Source organism: Bos indicus x Bos taurus, chromosome 19, assembly GCF_003369695.1.
Source record: "Bos indicus x Bos taurus breed Angus x Brahman F1 hybrid chromosome 19, Bos_hybrid_MaternalHap_v2.0, whole genome shotgun sequence".
Lineage (NCBI taxonomy): Eukaryota > Metazoa > Chordata > Mammalia > Artiodactyla > Bovidae > Bos > Bos indicus x Bos taurus.
In genome coordinates this window covers 6,205,193-6,222,249 of record NC_040094.1, presented here as the reverse complement: position 1 = coordinate 6,222,249, position 17,057 = coordinate 6,205,193, and the positions used below count along the sequence as shown (strand labels likewise).

Below are 17,057 nucleotides of genomic sequence, written 5' to 3'. Positions count from 1 at the left end.
TTTTACAGACTTTTTAGTTGGAAATAACTTCAAGTGTACACAAGACTCGAAAGAGTAGGAACAGTACAAAGAACATCTTTACATCCTTTGCCCAGATTTACCTAATTCACAAAGTCACTTTTTTGCCAACATGTTCATGAGTGAGAAATAAAATATTCTTGCAAGCCACTGATATTTTGAGGTTGCTGCTACCAAGATTTTGCAGACTCTCAATCTCTCACATATATACACAAATATGTAAATATGTACACACATATTCTAACTATTCAAGGGTTCTTTATCCCTATAAACTTCAGTATTTCTTAAGTAAAAGGATTTCTCTTACACAACCATAGTACAGCTATCAGATTTAAGAAATTCAACACAGAGCCAATACTATTACCTAATCTGTCATCTGTATTCCAATTTTTTCAACTGACTCAGTAACATCCCTTGTAGTGTTTTCCCCATTTCAGTGCAGGATCGAGTCTAGGGTCAGGTATTTTATTTAGTTTCATGTCTCTTTACCGTCTTTTAATCTGGAACTCCCCCCCCCACCCTTCTTCCCTCCCATCATCCTTTCTTCATTTTTCTTTCTTTTTCTTTCTTCCGTCTCTCTCACTCTCTCCTCCTTCCCTGCCTCTTTACCTTGTCCTTTCCTTTCTCTCTTTCTTTGGTTCTTCTTTCTTTTCATTCTTTTATTTTTTATGGCATTCACATTTCTCAAGAATATAACACTATACACACACAGACACACAGATACATACACCTTTACAAATAAATAAAACTGTCCTCATTTGGGGCTTGGCTGATGCTTCCTCACGGCCAGGTTCAGGTTCATACATTCTCAGCCATAACACTACATAAGTGATGTTGTGTCCTTTCAAGGTTTCGCATTTGAAGTCACACATATCCATCTGTTCTTCACTGGTGATATCCATTTTTTTGTACCAGTTTAGGAGTTGTCTAGGATTTCACTACCATATAATTACTGTTTTCCTCTTGCAATTAATAAGCAGTTTATAGACAGCCACTTTAAAGCCATATAAATATGTGAATATTCTGCTTGTCATAAAAAAAATTCCCCCTAGATTAAGCAATTTATGATTCTAGTCTGATCCAGTCATTACTGAAACATGCAAAATGCTGACTTCCCAAATCTGGCAGCTACTCTGATAACTGTTGTTACCAGTCAGCACTCAACAGTCTTTAATGAGCAAGAGCCCTCAGCTCTCTCCATGAATTAATTCACTTCTTTACTAATGGTATGGACTCATGAATCACTTTTTTCCAATGGTTTGTTAGTTCATCACTATATTTAATTATTTTGGTGCTCAACTACTTTCAGACTGGTCAGTGGAGGGTGGTGCATCAAGCTAGTTTCTTATGACACACGCTGATCATTTTGGGGATTTCCTTATTTTCTGGCATAAGACATTTCAAGCTTATTTTGTACTTACCCACCCTCAGTCTTGAAATCAGTTATTTCTCCAAGAAGCCTGGATTCTTATTAGTGGGGAATAGTTTCTAGGCACTTGGATATGCTAGGTGCTCATTGCTAGTGGGATATGTGATTCTTGGCTCTTCTAGCTGTTAGAGCTAGGAATACACACACACACACACACACACACACACACACACACACACACATATAAACTGCACACACATACATATATATGGGCACATATATATTCATATTCACATAGATACATATATATTTTAGAAATAATGCATTCAGAGTGATACCTTCAAATCTAGTCCATTCAAAGGATTCTTTCTTGACTTCCTAAATTCTGCTTTGTATGTCTTTGATTTTTCACTGAGATTCTGGCTTTCAACAACAATCAAAACATTTGATTTTGTAATATAGGAGACCTATATTACGCCTTGGGCTTCCCAGGTGGCACTGGTGGCAAAGAACTGGCCTGCCCATGCAGGAGACATAACAGTCACGGGCTTGATCCCTGCATCGCAAAGATCTCCTTGAGGAGGGCAGGGCAACCCACTCCAGTATTCTTGCCTGCAGAATCCCAAGCATAGAGGAGCCCAGTGAGTTACAGTCCATGGGGGTCGCAAAGAGTCAGACTCTAAAGAGACTGAGCACGCATGCATTATTACATCTTAAAATTGTTTAAATTGTTTCAGAATGGCTTTGGCCATACCTCAGAAACAAGACAACAACACATGCTATTCAATTTTTCTCATACTATAAAACGTTTGGGATTTGTTTTCGATTCTTTTCTAACTCGATTGCAACCTGTCAAACACTGAACATAAATACCATGTTGGTAAATTACTTGAATTGATTCTTTTTCTTCAGTATGGTTATTTTTTTAAAATAAAGGATAATACCATACATACTCTTTTGTACTTTTTTTTTTAAATTTGACAGCATCTCCTGGAAATCACTCTGTGCTACTGAGTTAAGATTTCCTTCAGTAGCAGAGTGCTCCACTGCATGTGTGGATCGTAGTTCATTCAATCATCTATACTGAAGATTAAGGTAGTTTCTAATATTTTCTTATTACATATAATACCACAAAAAAATACTGTGCCTAGGTATTTCAATAGTATTACAGGTATCTCTTTGGGGTAAATTCCTAGAAGTGAGGTTGCCAGGCTCAATGGTAAATGTACACATCAATTTATTAGAAATGCCCAATTCTCCTTCGCAGCTGTGTGCTGTTTTGTACTACCACTGCTGCTGCTGCTAAGTCACTTCAGTCGTGTCCGACTCTGTGTGATCCCAGAGATGGCAGCACACCAGGCTCGCCCATCCCTGGGATTCTCCAGGCAAGAACACTGGAGTGGGTTGCCATTTCCTTCTCCAATGCATGAAAGTGAAAAGTGAAAGTGAAGTCGCTTCAGTCGTGTCCTACTCTGTGTGACCCCATAGACGGCAGCCCACCAGGCTCCTCCATCCATGGGATTTTCCAGGCAGGAGTACTGGAGTGGGGTGCCATTGCCTTCTCCGTTGCACTACCACTAGCATGTATGAAAATGCCTGTTTCACAACAGCCTCATCAACAATGCACCGTCAAGCATCTGAATTTTTGTTAACGGAAGAAAAACTGTATTGGCATATTTTTAAAAAGTAGCTTTGTTAAGGTAGAATTTAAATATAGTAAAATTTACTCATTTTAGATATACAGCTTGATAACCTTGCTTAACCCAACATCACAAAAGTTTCTTTTGAATTTAAATTTTAGTTTATGTTTAGATCTATAATCCATTTGGAGTTAGCGAGGAGAAGGGGATGACAGAGGATGAGATGGCTGGATGGCATCCCCGACTCAATGGATGTGAGTTTGAGTGAACTCCGGGAGTTGGTGATGGACAGGGAGGCCTGGCGTGCTGCAGTTCATGGGGTCTCAAAGAGTCAGACATGACTGAGTGACTGAACTGAACTTTGAATATGATATGAAGTAGGGGTTAAGATTAGATTTTTCTCACACAAATATTCCCTTGTTCTAGCACCATGTATGGTAATAAGCAGTGAAAGTAAAAGTCACTCAGTCATGTCCGACTCGAGTGACACCATGGACCATACAGTCCATGGAATTCTCCAGGCCAGAATACTAGAGTGGGTAGCTGTTCTCTTCTCCAGGGGATCTTCCCAACCCAGGGATCGAACCCAGGTCTCCCGCATTGCAGGCAGATTCTTTACTGACTGAGCCACCAGGGAAGCCCTGATGATAAGCAGTGCTTCCTCATTAAAGTGTCTGTGAACATTTTCAAACATCAAGTGACCCTAACTGGGGGTCAGTTTCCACTGGTATTAAATTGTTGCTGCTGCTGCTAAGTCACTTCAGTCGTGTTCGACTCTGTGCGACCCCATAGACGGCAGCCCACCAGACTCCCCCGTCCCTGGGATTCTCCAGGCAAGAACACTGGAGTGGGTTGCCATTTCCTTCTCCAATGCATGAAAGTGAAAAGTGAAAGTGAAGTCGCTAAAGTCGAGTCCGACTCTTTGCAACCCCATGGACTGCAGCCCACCAGGCTCCTCCATCCATGGGATTTTCCAGGCAAGAGTACTGGAGTGGGGTGCCGTTGCCCTCTCCCAGCTCCAAGCTTAAAACCAGGATCAAGAAATCTAGTTCACATAGTTCCCTTCTTCCCAGAGGAGCAGGTGTCTATGTTCATGTTCCAATTCCTTTGGTAATTCCTTAAAACCTGTGTAACAAAACCAGTTTTAGAGCTGTTTTCTGTTGGAGAACATTCTCTGTATCTTGCTCAGTACTAGGAGCTGGAAGTCCTATCTCAACATAGATTTAATTGACATTTCTCTTGTGGGAAAGACTGAAAATCTTTTTATATGTTTCATATGACCTTCAATAACTTTTTCAGTGAATGGTCTGTTCATGTCTTTTACCCATTTTTCTACATAATTTTTGGTTTCATCTAGACGACTAAAACTTCCCCTTACAATTTGTGTATGTGGTCCAGTAACTGAGTTCTGCATATTAATTTTATTTCTTGCTAGCTTGTGAATTTCCCAACGAGTTCTTTTTATCATTGATTCTTTAGGGTTTTCAAGATTTCTATTATGTTACTGTTTTATTTATTCTTTTCCAATTCATGTGTCCCTGGTTGCTTTTTTAGTCTGCAGTTTTTTAACTGCATTCTTTCTTTTTGTGATACTTTTGTCAGGTTTAGACATCAATGTTATACTTCCTCCCAGGAAAGAATTTGGAATTTTTCTTTGTTTCTTTCTCTTTCTGCTTTTTTAAAATATCTGAACCCATTTATGTAGTTCTGGGATTAAATGCCAAAGTTTTGGTTAAAACTTTGTGAAACGAAATTGTGAAACGATTTTGGCCTGGTCCTTTTCTGTAGGGTGGCTTCTTGGTAACTTTATTTCTTCTATGGTTAAGCTTCTACCTCTACTGAGGCCAGTTTTGGTAAACTATATTTTCCTATGAAAACCCATTTAAATTATCCCATTTATATTAGATTACTATTGTATTCAGTCTCTATTCTGTTATACTGCCTTCTGTTGAAATTGTTGTATATATTTACTGCATTTTGACATTTTTGCTTTTTTTAAAAAGGATTTCTTTTGGTAATTAGAAGATCCATATTTTCATTCTACAAAATCCAAAAATTTGCTCAGTCTTTACCTAATCTTTTTATTGTTTGCTGTCAGTTTGAAGTGATATTCACTGACCATTATACTACAGAATGATCTTATGCTGTTTTCCCCTTTTATTCTCCCTCATCCTCTCATTAAAAAAAAAAAAAAAAAAATTGCAAAACGGCATCTTTCTTTTTGGGCTTAGCTATACAGTAACATATAGGAAATGCTCATTGTTTGGAAATTCTTGCCAAAGTTACCCCAGTCATTTTTTGGCTGGGGAAAACTCACCTCTACCAGATTCTTCAGGAATACTATATGCATATATTATTTCCTGAATACTGGCACATTTGTAACTGTTGACTTGATATCTAAAAGTCGACTTGGTGGGATACAGTATTCTTAATTCACACATCCTTTCGTTTCGTGAAGACGCCGCCCCGCAACCGCCTTACTTTGTATGCTGCGTCAGGAGGCTGGTGCTGGTCTCACTCTATCACCTCTGCGCGTTATCTGACCTCTCATTTGGAGGGACCACGCACTTCCCCTCCGTCTTTAAAGCCTGCTAGGATGTACCCTAAACCGACCTTTCCCCACCACCCAATAATAGTTCCAGGTCATCTTTTACTTCTGAAAGTGTTCTTGGATTATAGTTCAAAATATTAGTGCTGTTCAGTTGTTTTGATTTACTTCCTCATGAAAATCCTTTACTTACTCCATTCTTATTTTTCTGGTTTACTTTGATGCCTTTTCATTTGATTATATTCTTCCTTGGGTAACCTGTAATATAGTTTTCATTTCTAGCATCATTTTGTCTTTTTCTTCTCTTTCTTTCCCAGGTTTTATCAACTCTCATTTCATTTATCTGTTTTTTTGTCATTTTCTAAGTCTTTGTTTTTAATTCCTTATTTTGAGTTATTCTGTGTTACAGTTTTAAGGTTGAATTGCTCTGGGGTATTTTCATCAGGAAGAAAGCTTTAATTCATATTGTCTGATATTTACAGTTGTTTTGTAATGACAAGGACAGATTTTTTGTTTTTTTCCAATTCCTTTTTCTTTCACAGAAAGAGTTCTTAGTTCAACAGCACCCTCTTCTGTGCAATTTCTTTTTATGGATCATGTTGTTGATGGTCATGGTGGAGGGTACATGGAGGAGGCTTGGTATGTCTTGTTTCTCTTTCATTTCTGCAAGACCCTTAATTTCCCCCTCTTATTTCCTTTTTTCTCATTATTTCTTAGCCTCCAAGGGATACCACCCCTTCTCTATTTATTTGATTCTTTTCTCCAAACAATGATTCTAGAACGCTGCTGCTTCTGGTTGCACATACTTCCTCAAGTTCTGAGAACCACCAAATCCTGGCCACTGTTTAGTATTTTGTCATTAATAGTTGCATTTTTCTCTTTCTGGAGGCGATCTTACTTGCAGTACTTTGTCTGATTACTCTGTTCTCCTTACTCTTTTCAGAGTTTTTAAGCCTCCCCTGCTTTCACGTTTCAGTGGCAGGCAAGTTGCAACAGTTTGTTGGAATTTTAAACTCTATTTATATGTGCCTTGAAGGTTCTGGTGCTCTCTATCCAATAGCCATATTTAAGGTAGAGGTCCTGGGAATTGTCTGGCAGTCCAGGGGTTAGGACTCAGTGCTTTTACTGCCGTGGGCCCAGTTTCAATTCCCAGTCGAGGAACTAAGATCCCAGAAGCCATGCATGATGTATCCAAAAAAAAAAAAAAAAAGGTGTGGGTTCCTGTATGGTTTTATGTGCTCTGTAAATGTTATGTTTTCTGGGAGGATAATATTGGGGAGATTCAAAATCAGGTGACTGCCACTGTTCTATAGCAATGTCCTCTTAACTTTCTACTCTTATTAACCTTTTATTTGTTACTTGTATCTCTATTTCATGATATCATTGCATTTGTTTCGCTGTAAGTTACTTAAAATTCTTCGAAGAATGATAAAGAGTGAAAATAAATTTTTACTTTTTATTACTAAAAAAAATTTAAAAATGCTCTGGCTTGGAAGTTTTTTTCCCCCCCTTGATTTGCTTTTACTTTTAATAAAATGAATATGAGTAACAGAAGAAAAGAAAAAGGAAAAATAGAAGAGAAAGAAAAAAAGGGTAGAAAAGCAATGAGACTGATCGTTTCAGTCCACAGATCCCCAACTCTGAAAGCAGCAGTACACTATGCTATACTGTTTATATCTGTAGGCTCTCAGATATTACACATATCAATGCATTGCACTTATACCTCATTTGTCTATACACACATCCACAAGACACAAATAAACAATATATGCACTTACTTGTTTCACATTCTGGAGTTCTTCTGTCAATTGCTTCCTCTGCCTTTCCGATTCAAACAATTTTTCCTGTATTAAAAAGCCACTGAATTAACAACCTATTAAGAAGGCATCAATGAGCATGATTTTTAGGGCTTTGTTTCAAGGCTTACAAATTCCTCAAACATCCAGTTTCTAGAATCTGGATACGTAGCTCCCAGTCACTTTTCTGCCTTATACATGCCATTTAAAAGTAATTAGCTCTTTACAGTATAATTGGGATGTAAACATATTTTCTGTTACTATAATTAGTCACACTTTTTTCCTGTGCCAGGCAGCATGCAGGATCTTCATTTCCTGACCAGAAATTGAATTCAGGCTACGGCAGTGAAAGCCTGGACTCCTAATCTAGGCCACCAGGAAACTCCTTACTAGCCACTTTTTAAAAAACCTAAAAATCTGAGGTCCAAAATAAGTCAATCAGGATCAAAATGTATAAATGTCAACTAAATGCTAGATAATAGCTATCACTGTCAAAGAGTTTGCAAATTGAAGAGCATGACTATTGTAACTTAGAAGTCCCTCTTACTGTACATACGAAAGAGGACTATGAAACAGAGCTGACCATAATGTTCCCAATTTAGCTAATTTTTGTAAGATTATCCATAAAAATGAACATATAACTAGTGTAATCAAAATATGAAATAATAGTTACTAAGGTGGAATAACATTGGCATCCCAAACAAATATTAAAATCTTTGAACTTAAAATTAAGGATATTGAGAATAACACGCTAAAACGTTCAATTTTGTTATGTCATAAATCCACGTTTCATTGATCAAATCAGAGATACTTTAAGAGCCATTTTACTTATAACCTGAGCAGAGGAATTGCTAGAAGATTATAGTGAGTGGTAAACATTCATGGCAACATTGGAATGTTTACAAGAAGCAATCTACTTTCTGCTATACTTGAGCTCATTCTTGTCTAAGAGATGAAATGAAGGTATGTGAAGATGAATACAATATAGCAATCTAACGAATCTGCCACAGAACAGGAGCCAAGAAACTTCTGGCTCCTAGGCTTTTATGCTCTGCTAAGTCACCTTCACTCTTGGTGTCCTAGTTTTTCGCATCTGTAAATGGAAAATATATCTATTTTCATTCAACTTTGCAAAGCAGTAGCAATGTGAACTCTGCGGAAAGCCTTTAAGTTAAATAAAGCCCATGGAACCTTTAAAAATCATTCTTGCAGAATAAAAATTAGCCATTGGCATCAAATTTTCTTGTTTCCATTTTTACTTGTACCTTAAATCAGACATGATAAACAGAGATGTCACAGGATAATGCGGAGTGATGAGAGACATCTACACATTCTGTGAAATCCATTTGACAACCTCTGCTTTTTGTGTATATGTGGTATAATACAAGCAGAAAAACTCAAAGTACAAAGATTATTATCTCAAACAAAACATTTATTGCTGTGTATCTGTATTTAAGCAAATGTCTCTCAGCCAATAGATAGGTTTTCAGGTGAAGGAAATTATACAGAATATATTTTACCTGTGATTTCAGGTTTTATCACAGTAGGATATGTTCAGTTACATCTCGTAAATTTTAAATGCAAATCCTGATTTACTCAATAGTTCCTCTGGAAAGCTTTGTTTAAATGTTAAATGAATACATCTTTAAATTAAAATTCTAATTATTACCACTGATATTCCAGTAAAAAACAAAAATATATCACAAATTTAACAATGATAAACATTGGGGCTTCTATGGTAGCTCAGACAGTAAATAATCTGTCTGCAATGCAGAAGACCCGGGTTTGATCCCTGGGTCACGAAGATCCCTTGGAGTAGGGAATGGCAACCTCCTTTGTTCTTGCCTGGAGAATTTCACAGACACAGGAGCTTGGCAAACTACAGTCACAAAGAGTTAGACATGATCAAGAATTAAGATGGAAAATATAAATTTAGCTTTAATAATTGACAGTAGTTTTTTCTTATTCTCTTAAAAAACATCTGTAGTGTTGGTTATACTGGTAAGATAGCATTTTTATATAATTTACTCTGTGTAAGTCATTGAATCTTATGGTTCATCAGAATTTTCTGAGGCTCTCATATCTTTTTCATTTCATCATAGGGAACTGGTTAAATAATCTGGAACAGAACCTTTGGAGGATAGGAGAGGCACTGAAAAGAATTAGGTAGATTCTTATATATTAACCTGAAAAGTTATCCAAGATATAATGCTAACAACAAAGAGAAAAAAAGAAGATAAGTTGTAAAAAAGTGTATAATATATGAAACAATTCTGTGGAATTAAAAGAAGCATATATACACATATTTTTTAGCATATGGTTGAGTACACAGAGAAAGTCTCTGAAAGGGTAAATAAGATATGTTAAACAATAGCTTCCTCTAGAGGTCAGAATTTAAAAACTAAGGTAGCAAGGAAATTTCTTTCTTTTTTTAATTTGGTGTAAAGATTTTACCTCAATAAAAATGAAACAAATAATAGAATTTCAGTTATTTAAAAACTAATTAAAAATAATTTGGGGCTTCCCTGGTGGCTCAGTGATAAAGAATCTGCCTGCCAATGCAGGTGACTCAGGCTTTCGAAACGTGACCTAGGAAAAGTCCTACATGCCATGGAGAAACAAAGCCTGTGCACAGGTTCAACTATTGAACCTGTGCTCTAGAACCTGGGCACCACAACTGCTGGGCCCATGTGCCACAGCTACTGAATCCCGCATGCCCTGGAGCCCGCGCTCTGCAGCTGTCCAAGTCACCACACGAAAGGCCGTGTACTGCAACTAGAGAGTCGCCCCCACTCTCTGCAACTAGAGGAAAGTCTGTGCAGCAATTCAGACCCAGCACAGCCAAAAATAAACACATAAAAAGGTTTAAATATATTCCTATGATGAATTAGTGGGAAACAAACAGTTACACTGCTTTTCTTGAAGACCTGAAAAATATAATGGCTTTCCATAAAAATTAAGATACAAATTTAATATTCTAAACACAAAATTAAAACATATATAGAGAAACAAAATCTCACAGTATATTTGGGAAATATATTGTGTTTTTATTTCCCTTAAATCTCAATCCATTAATTTCAAATTATGTTAGCAAAACAAGATGTCCCTGAAGCATTCACATGAATACAGGAGAAAATGTATTTTCCAATGAACATCTGAGGATCTAAAATTGTCATGGCTTGCTTCATTGGCTCTCTTTTCTTCCCACCAGTGTGAAAAAAAAAAGGGGTTAGAAGTAGTCAGATTAGAAGGTATGATTACAAATCACACTGTTCACACCAAATCTGTGAAATACAAATAATGAGTATGTAAGCTAAAAAATTTACTCTCTAAAGGTCAGCTGAGGAAATCACTGACTGTGAAATATAAATAATGAGTATATGAGCTAAAAATTTTACTCTCTAAAAGGTCAGCTAAGGAAATAAATATTAATTTGATATTAATACTCTATACTAAGCTATTTGATATTGATATTCTTAAAAAAAAACAAAAACTAAGTCTCGATACTCCAGAATTCAACACAAGATAATTTTCTTTCTTTTCTTTATACAAAAGAAAATATAAGGAAGCTAAATTGGAGATTACCTTAAGTGTCTTCACTTCTTCCAAGGCGTTATTTCTTTCATGCTTAAGCTTTTCCATTTCATCTGTTTCTAAGGAATCACCTGCCTCCTGAGAAATCTGTATGCAAGATAAGAAGGAAGAGTTAGAACAGAACATGGAACAATGGACTGGTTCAAAACTGGGAAAGAAGTAAGTCAAGATTATGTATCACCACACTGCTTATTTAACATATATGCAAAATACATGATGCAAATGCCAGGCTGGATGAATCTCAAGTTGGAATCAAGACTCTCAGGAGAAGTATCAATAACCTCAGATATGCAGACGATACCACCCTAATGGCAAATAGCAAAGAGGAACTAAAGAGCCTCTTAAAGAGGGTGAGAGACGAGAGTGAAAAGCTGGCTTAAAACTCAACATTCAAAAAATGAAAATCATGGCCTCTGGTCCCATCAGTTCAGTCGCTCAGTAATGTCTGACTCTTTGCGACCCCATGAACTGCAGCACGCCAGACCTCCCTATCCATCAACAACTCCCGGAGTCCACCCAAACCCATGTACATTGAGTTGGTGATGCCATCCAACCATCTCATCCTCTGTCATCCCCTTCTCCTCCAGCCCTCAGTCTTTCCCAGCATCAGGGTCTTTTCAAATGAGAAAGCTCTTCTCATCAGGTGGCCAAAGTACTGGAGTTTCAGATTCAACATCAGTCCCTCCAATGAACACCCAGGACTGATCTCCATTAGGATGGACTGGTTGGATCTCCTTGCAGTCCAAGGGACTCTCAAGAGTCTCCTCCAACACCACAGTTCAAAAGCCTCAATTCTTCAGCACTCAGCCTTCTTTATAGTCCAACTCTTACATCCATACATGACTACTGGAAAAACCATAGCCTTGACTAGACGGACCTTTGTTGGCAAAGTAATGTCTCTGCTTTTGAATATGCTGTCTAGGTTGGTCATAACTTTCCTTCCAAGGAGTAAACCTCTTTTAACTTCATGGCTGCATTCACCATCTGCAGTGCTTTTGGAGCCCAGAAAAACAGTCAGCCACTGTGTGCAATGTTTCCCCATCTATTTGCCATGAAATGATGGGACCAGATGCCATGATCTTAGTTTTCTGAATGTTGACCTTTAAGCCAACTTTTTCACTCTCCTCTTTCACTTTCATCAAGAGGCTCTTTAGTTCTTCCTCACTTTCTGCCATAAGGGTGGTGTCATCTGCATATCTGAGGTTATTGATATTTCTCCCAGCAATCTTGATTCCAGCTTGTACTTCTTCCATCCCAGCGCTTCTCATGATTTACTATGCATAGAAGTTAAATAAGCAGGGTGACAATATACAGCCTTGATGTACTCCTTTTCCTATTTGGAACCAGTCTGTTGTTCCACGTCCAGTTCTAACTATTGCTTCCTAATCTGCATACAGGTTTCTCAAGAGGCAGATTAGGTGGTCTGGTATTCCCATCTCTTTCAGAATTTTCCAGTTTACTGTGATCCACACAGTCAAAGGGTTTGGCATAGTCAATAAAGCAGAAATAGACGTTTTTCTGGAACTCTCTTGCTTTTTTGATGATCCAGTGGATGTTGGCAATTTGATCTCTGGTTCCTCTGCCTTTTCTAAAACCAGCTTGAACATCTTGAAGTTCATGGTTCACGTGTTGCTGAAGCCTGGCTTGGAGAATTTTAAGCATTACTTTACTAGTGTGTGAGATGAATGCAATTGTGTGGTAGTTTGAGCATTCTTTGGCATTGCCTTTCTTTGGGATTGGAATGAAAACTGACCTTTTCCAGTCCTGTGGCCACTGCTGAGTTTTCCAAATTTGTTGGTCCCATCACTTCATGGCAAACAGATGAGGAAAAAGTAGAAACGGTGACAGATTTTACTTTCTTGGGCTCCAAAATCACTGTAGATGGTGACTGAAGCCATGACATTAAAAGACACTTGTTCATTGAAAGAAAAGCTATGACAAACCTACACAGCATATTACAAAGCAGAGATCATTCTGCCAACAAAAGTCGGGTCTAGTAAAAGCTATTGTTTTTCTAGCAGTCATGTACAGATGTGAGAGTTGGACCATAAAGAAGGCTGAGGGCCAAAAAATTGATGCTTTCAAACTGTGGTATTGGAGAAGACTCTTGAGAGTCCCTTGGACAGGAAGGAGATCCAACCAGTCAATCCTAAAGGAAATCAGTCCTGAATATTCATTGGAAGGACTGATGCTGAAGCTGAAGTTCCAACACTTTGGCCACCTGATGCAAAGAGCCGACTCACTGGAAAAGACCTTGATACTGGGAAAGATTGAGAGTAAGAGGAGAAGGGGGTACCAGAGGATGAGATGGTTGGATGGCATCACGGATTCATGGACATGAGTTTGAACAAACTCTGGGAGACAGTGAAGGACCGGAAGCCTGGTATGATGCAGTTCGTGGGGCCACAAAGCGTTGGACATGACTCAGCAACTGAACAACAGCAACAAAGCAATCACAGGGGAGAAACTGTCAATATTAAAATACGAGAGAAAAGTTATACATTAGATACTAATTATGAGAGCTAACTTAAAAATCCTCTTTTGATGAGTCTTAGGCTTTTGCATTCTAATAACAAGATTCAGTTTCTTATTTTGGAGTTGTTTCATTAGATAAAAGAGAATATTAAATAATTTGGGGTAACAACAAATATGCTTCAATCAAAAACAGAGACATTACTTTGCCAACAAAGGTCCATCTAGTCAAGGCTATGGTTTTTCTTGTGGTCATGTATGGATGTGAGAGTTGGACTGTGAAGAAGGCTGAGCACTGAAGAATTGATGCTTTTGAACTGTGGTGTTGGAGAAGACTCGTGAGAGTCCCTTGGTCTGCAAGGAGATCCAACCAGTCCATTCTGAAGGAGATCAGCCCTGGGATTTCTTTGGCAGGAATGATGCTAAAGCTGAAACTCCAGTACTTTGGCCACCTCATGTGAAGAGTTGACTCATTGGAAAAGACTCTCATGCTGGGAGGGATTGGGGGCAGGAGGAGAAGGGGACGACAGAGGATGAGATGGCTGGATGGCATCACTGACTCGATGGACGTGAGTCTGGGTGAACTCCAGGAGTTGGTGATGGACAGGGAGGCCTGGCGTGCTGCAATTCATGGGGTCGCAAAGAGTCGGACACGACTGAGCGACTGAACTGAACTGAAACAAGCAGCATCAAATGAGATAAACTGTTGCTATTTAACATCAATGATTCCAGACAGATACCTATTTTCTAATCTACCTCCAGCTCTTACCTGGTTCTCATGATATCATTTTCAACCCTTGGGCCCCCTGACCTCTGTGATACTTGGTAAATAACATTATGAATCATTTCTACTCTGCTTTCTCAAGTCTGCTATGTAGTATCATAAGACCCTACAGAAAGTCACTGCACTGCGCTCAGCAGGCCTCACCTCAATTCTCCCTTCACTATTGCTCCATCATCATCATTTTTAAGTTATTTGACTTGTGCCAATTCTGGATAGCTACTATTGCACTGGCCACATTCACAACCTCGATTCATCTTAAACAGAATAGAACAACAACCTCTGTTTCAGTCTAATTTTATTGATAAAGCCTTCTATTATGAACCAGCCCATCCAATTACCTCCTTTCCTTAAAATTTCTGTGTATTTCCTTATTTTCCCCTGCCTAATCCTTTTATTTCTTATAATCTGGTTCACATATCTTTCCTCCCTCCCCACATTTCAATAATAATTACTTGTAGTGTCACCAAACAACCTGCTATAAGAAAAAATATGCCCCTCATCGACTTTCGTTAATCACTTTCTCACACATAGTATTGCTCAAGCCATGTGTCCTTGCAACTTTCTCTTCCCTAGGTTTTTGATACTCTACTATTTCATCTACCCTCAGGATATTTAGGCTGTTTATAATGACTTCATTTCATTTCTATTTCTTAAATGGAGAAAAGTTCCCCAAAGTCTGTCCTTTTCTGCCACCTTCTCTACAAGCTGTCCCTGAGTGATAACGTTCACTACCATGCCATTACAACTATCACCCTCCACATAATCTGCAAATCCCTCTCCTGATGTATAGTTCCTTATTGCCTTTCGGTTATTTATACCAGTCAGCATCATGAACTTACTCTTTCCAAAACACAGCCTATCACCTTCTCTACCTTTCTCTTCTTATTCCTTCTTCCTAGTAAAAGAACCAGTATATCATTAATCACCCTAATAAAAAACTTTGGGGTTATCTTTAACTCATTCTCCTTTGCTCTGACATTCAAACACATGCCTCATTGATGGCATACTTGTTTTGGTCAATGTCTTAGATCTGTCTCTCCATTCCTTTCTCATTCTTCTCACCTCTCTTTATTCACCCATACTTGCAGTCTTTCTTTGGTTCCATGTCTAGACTACCAACCACCACTTTAACCCCTTCCAAGATAAACAATACTATTTAAGATTACTATTTCTAAAATATCACTTTGATCATATCACTATTCTCCTTAATAGTTACCAACTTAACAGGTACAATCAGTCAATTCAGTTGCTCAGTCATGTCCGACCTGTTGCGACCCCATGGACTGCAGCACGCCAGGCCTCCCTGTCCATCACCAACTCCCGGAGTTTACCCAAACTCATGTCCACTGAGTCAGTGATGCCATCCAACCATCTCATCCTCTGTCATCCCCTTCTCCTTCCGCCTTCAATCTTTCCCAGAATCAGGGTCTTTTCAGATGAGTCAGTTCTTTGCATCAGGTGGCCAAAGTACTGGAGTTTCAGCTTCAGCATCTAGTCAGTGTCTAAGTTTAATATTTATTCTTCCTTTTTTCTCTGACCTGCATGTACTCAACTATCTTTTTTAAAAAGTAGATTACTCTCTGCTTACTATCACATTATACACATTTATTTTTTCATGCTAATACTCATCACTCTGATCACCTCTTGAGCAGATAAAATCCTATACGATTCAAAACTCACTCAAGGGAATTCCCTGGCAGCCCAATGGTTAGGACTCCATGCTTCCACGACAGGGGACCTGAGTTTGATCCCCTGTCCAGCATGCCATGTGGCATAGCCAAGAAAACACCAAAACAAAAAATGAAAACTCACTCATATGCCACCTCCGTTACGAATTTTTCCTGAGTGTTCTGAGTTCTATTATTACTATGGCCCTATCACAACGCATTTTTAAACTTTATCTGTATCCATGAATTTTCTTACATTATACCCTAAATTTCCTGAGGGATAGGCTTGAGTTTTATTTACCTTATAACCTGTGCCGGAGCAACTAACAATGCCACACGCTGTAGCTGTTTAATATACAAGTAATCTTTTACAGATGAGTGTATAGTGAAGTGACTATAAAGTACTTACTGTTACACACAGTGAGAAATACCATTTATATCATGACCCAATTATCAGCTAAACATTATCACTTTTATTATACACAGTTTACGTTAATATTTCCCACTCTATTCTATTTCCCTTGTTAAAATACAATCACTTAACTGACTGAGCAAAGACCCCAGTTGTGATTTTAATATAACCTATTTATGATACGTGATTACTGTGGTAAACCCATCGTATCATCATGGACCATCATCTGCTGACGCTAAGTTTAGAACACTGCTAAATGGAGGCTCCAATCTTGCCTTTTCTAGATGTAATCTTGTGCCAGTAGCAGGTGTAGCACTGTGTGAATTTTTAATATAGCAGTGATGACTAGAATCACAGCAAGATAATTATATTTTTGGTTCTAAATGCCATATTATTCCAAAAGCAAAAAGGTTTTGTCCACTAAACAAAAGCAGGACTTACAGACTCAGCAATTCCTTCTTAAAAGACAGCATTTCAAGAAATCTTGAGTCAGACAGGATGATCAGCAAATGAAGCTAGTTACAAAAGAGTACATATTGTATGATTCTATTTATTACTGTATCCATTATGCTTCAGTAAAAATATTTTTAAAAAATAAAGGAAAATACAAGCCAAAAAACCAGAGAAACATATGGGTAAAAATAAGCATTCTTAACAGATGGATTACCAAATCTGATTCTCTTCTTTAAGATGACATGGTTGAGGGGGTGAGCACACTGGAATTTCCCCATCTTCACAGAATGTCAGTAGCCTGACC

At 38.1% G+C, this 17,057-nt stretch overlaps 1 protein-coding gene across 6 annotated transcripts in view; it reads right to left on the bottom strand.

Moving 5' to 3' along the window:
• The window catches only part of STXBP4 (syntaxin binding protein 4), a 249,819-nt gene that overhangs the window by 143,218 nt on the left and 89,544 nt on the right, over nucleotides 1-17,057 (bottom strand). For all 6 annotated transcript variants that reach the window (XM_027516895.1, XM_027516894.1, XM_027516897.1 and 3 more), the window contains 2 exons: nucleotides 10,957-11,052; nucleotides 7,354-7,419 (listed from right to left, as the gene is read on the bottom strand). In XM_027516895.1, the coding sequence (XP_027372696.1) occupies nucleotides 7,354-7,419; nucleotides 10,957-11,052 (162 nt within the window). The remainder of the gene's footprint in view (nucleotides 1-7,353; nucleotides 7,420-10,956; nucleotides 11,053-17,057) is intronic.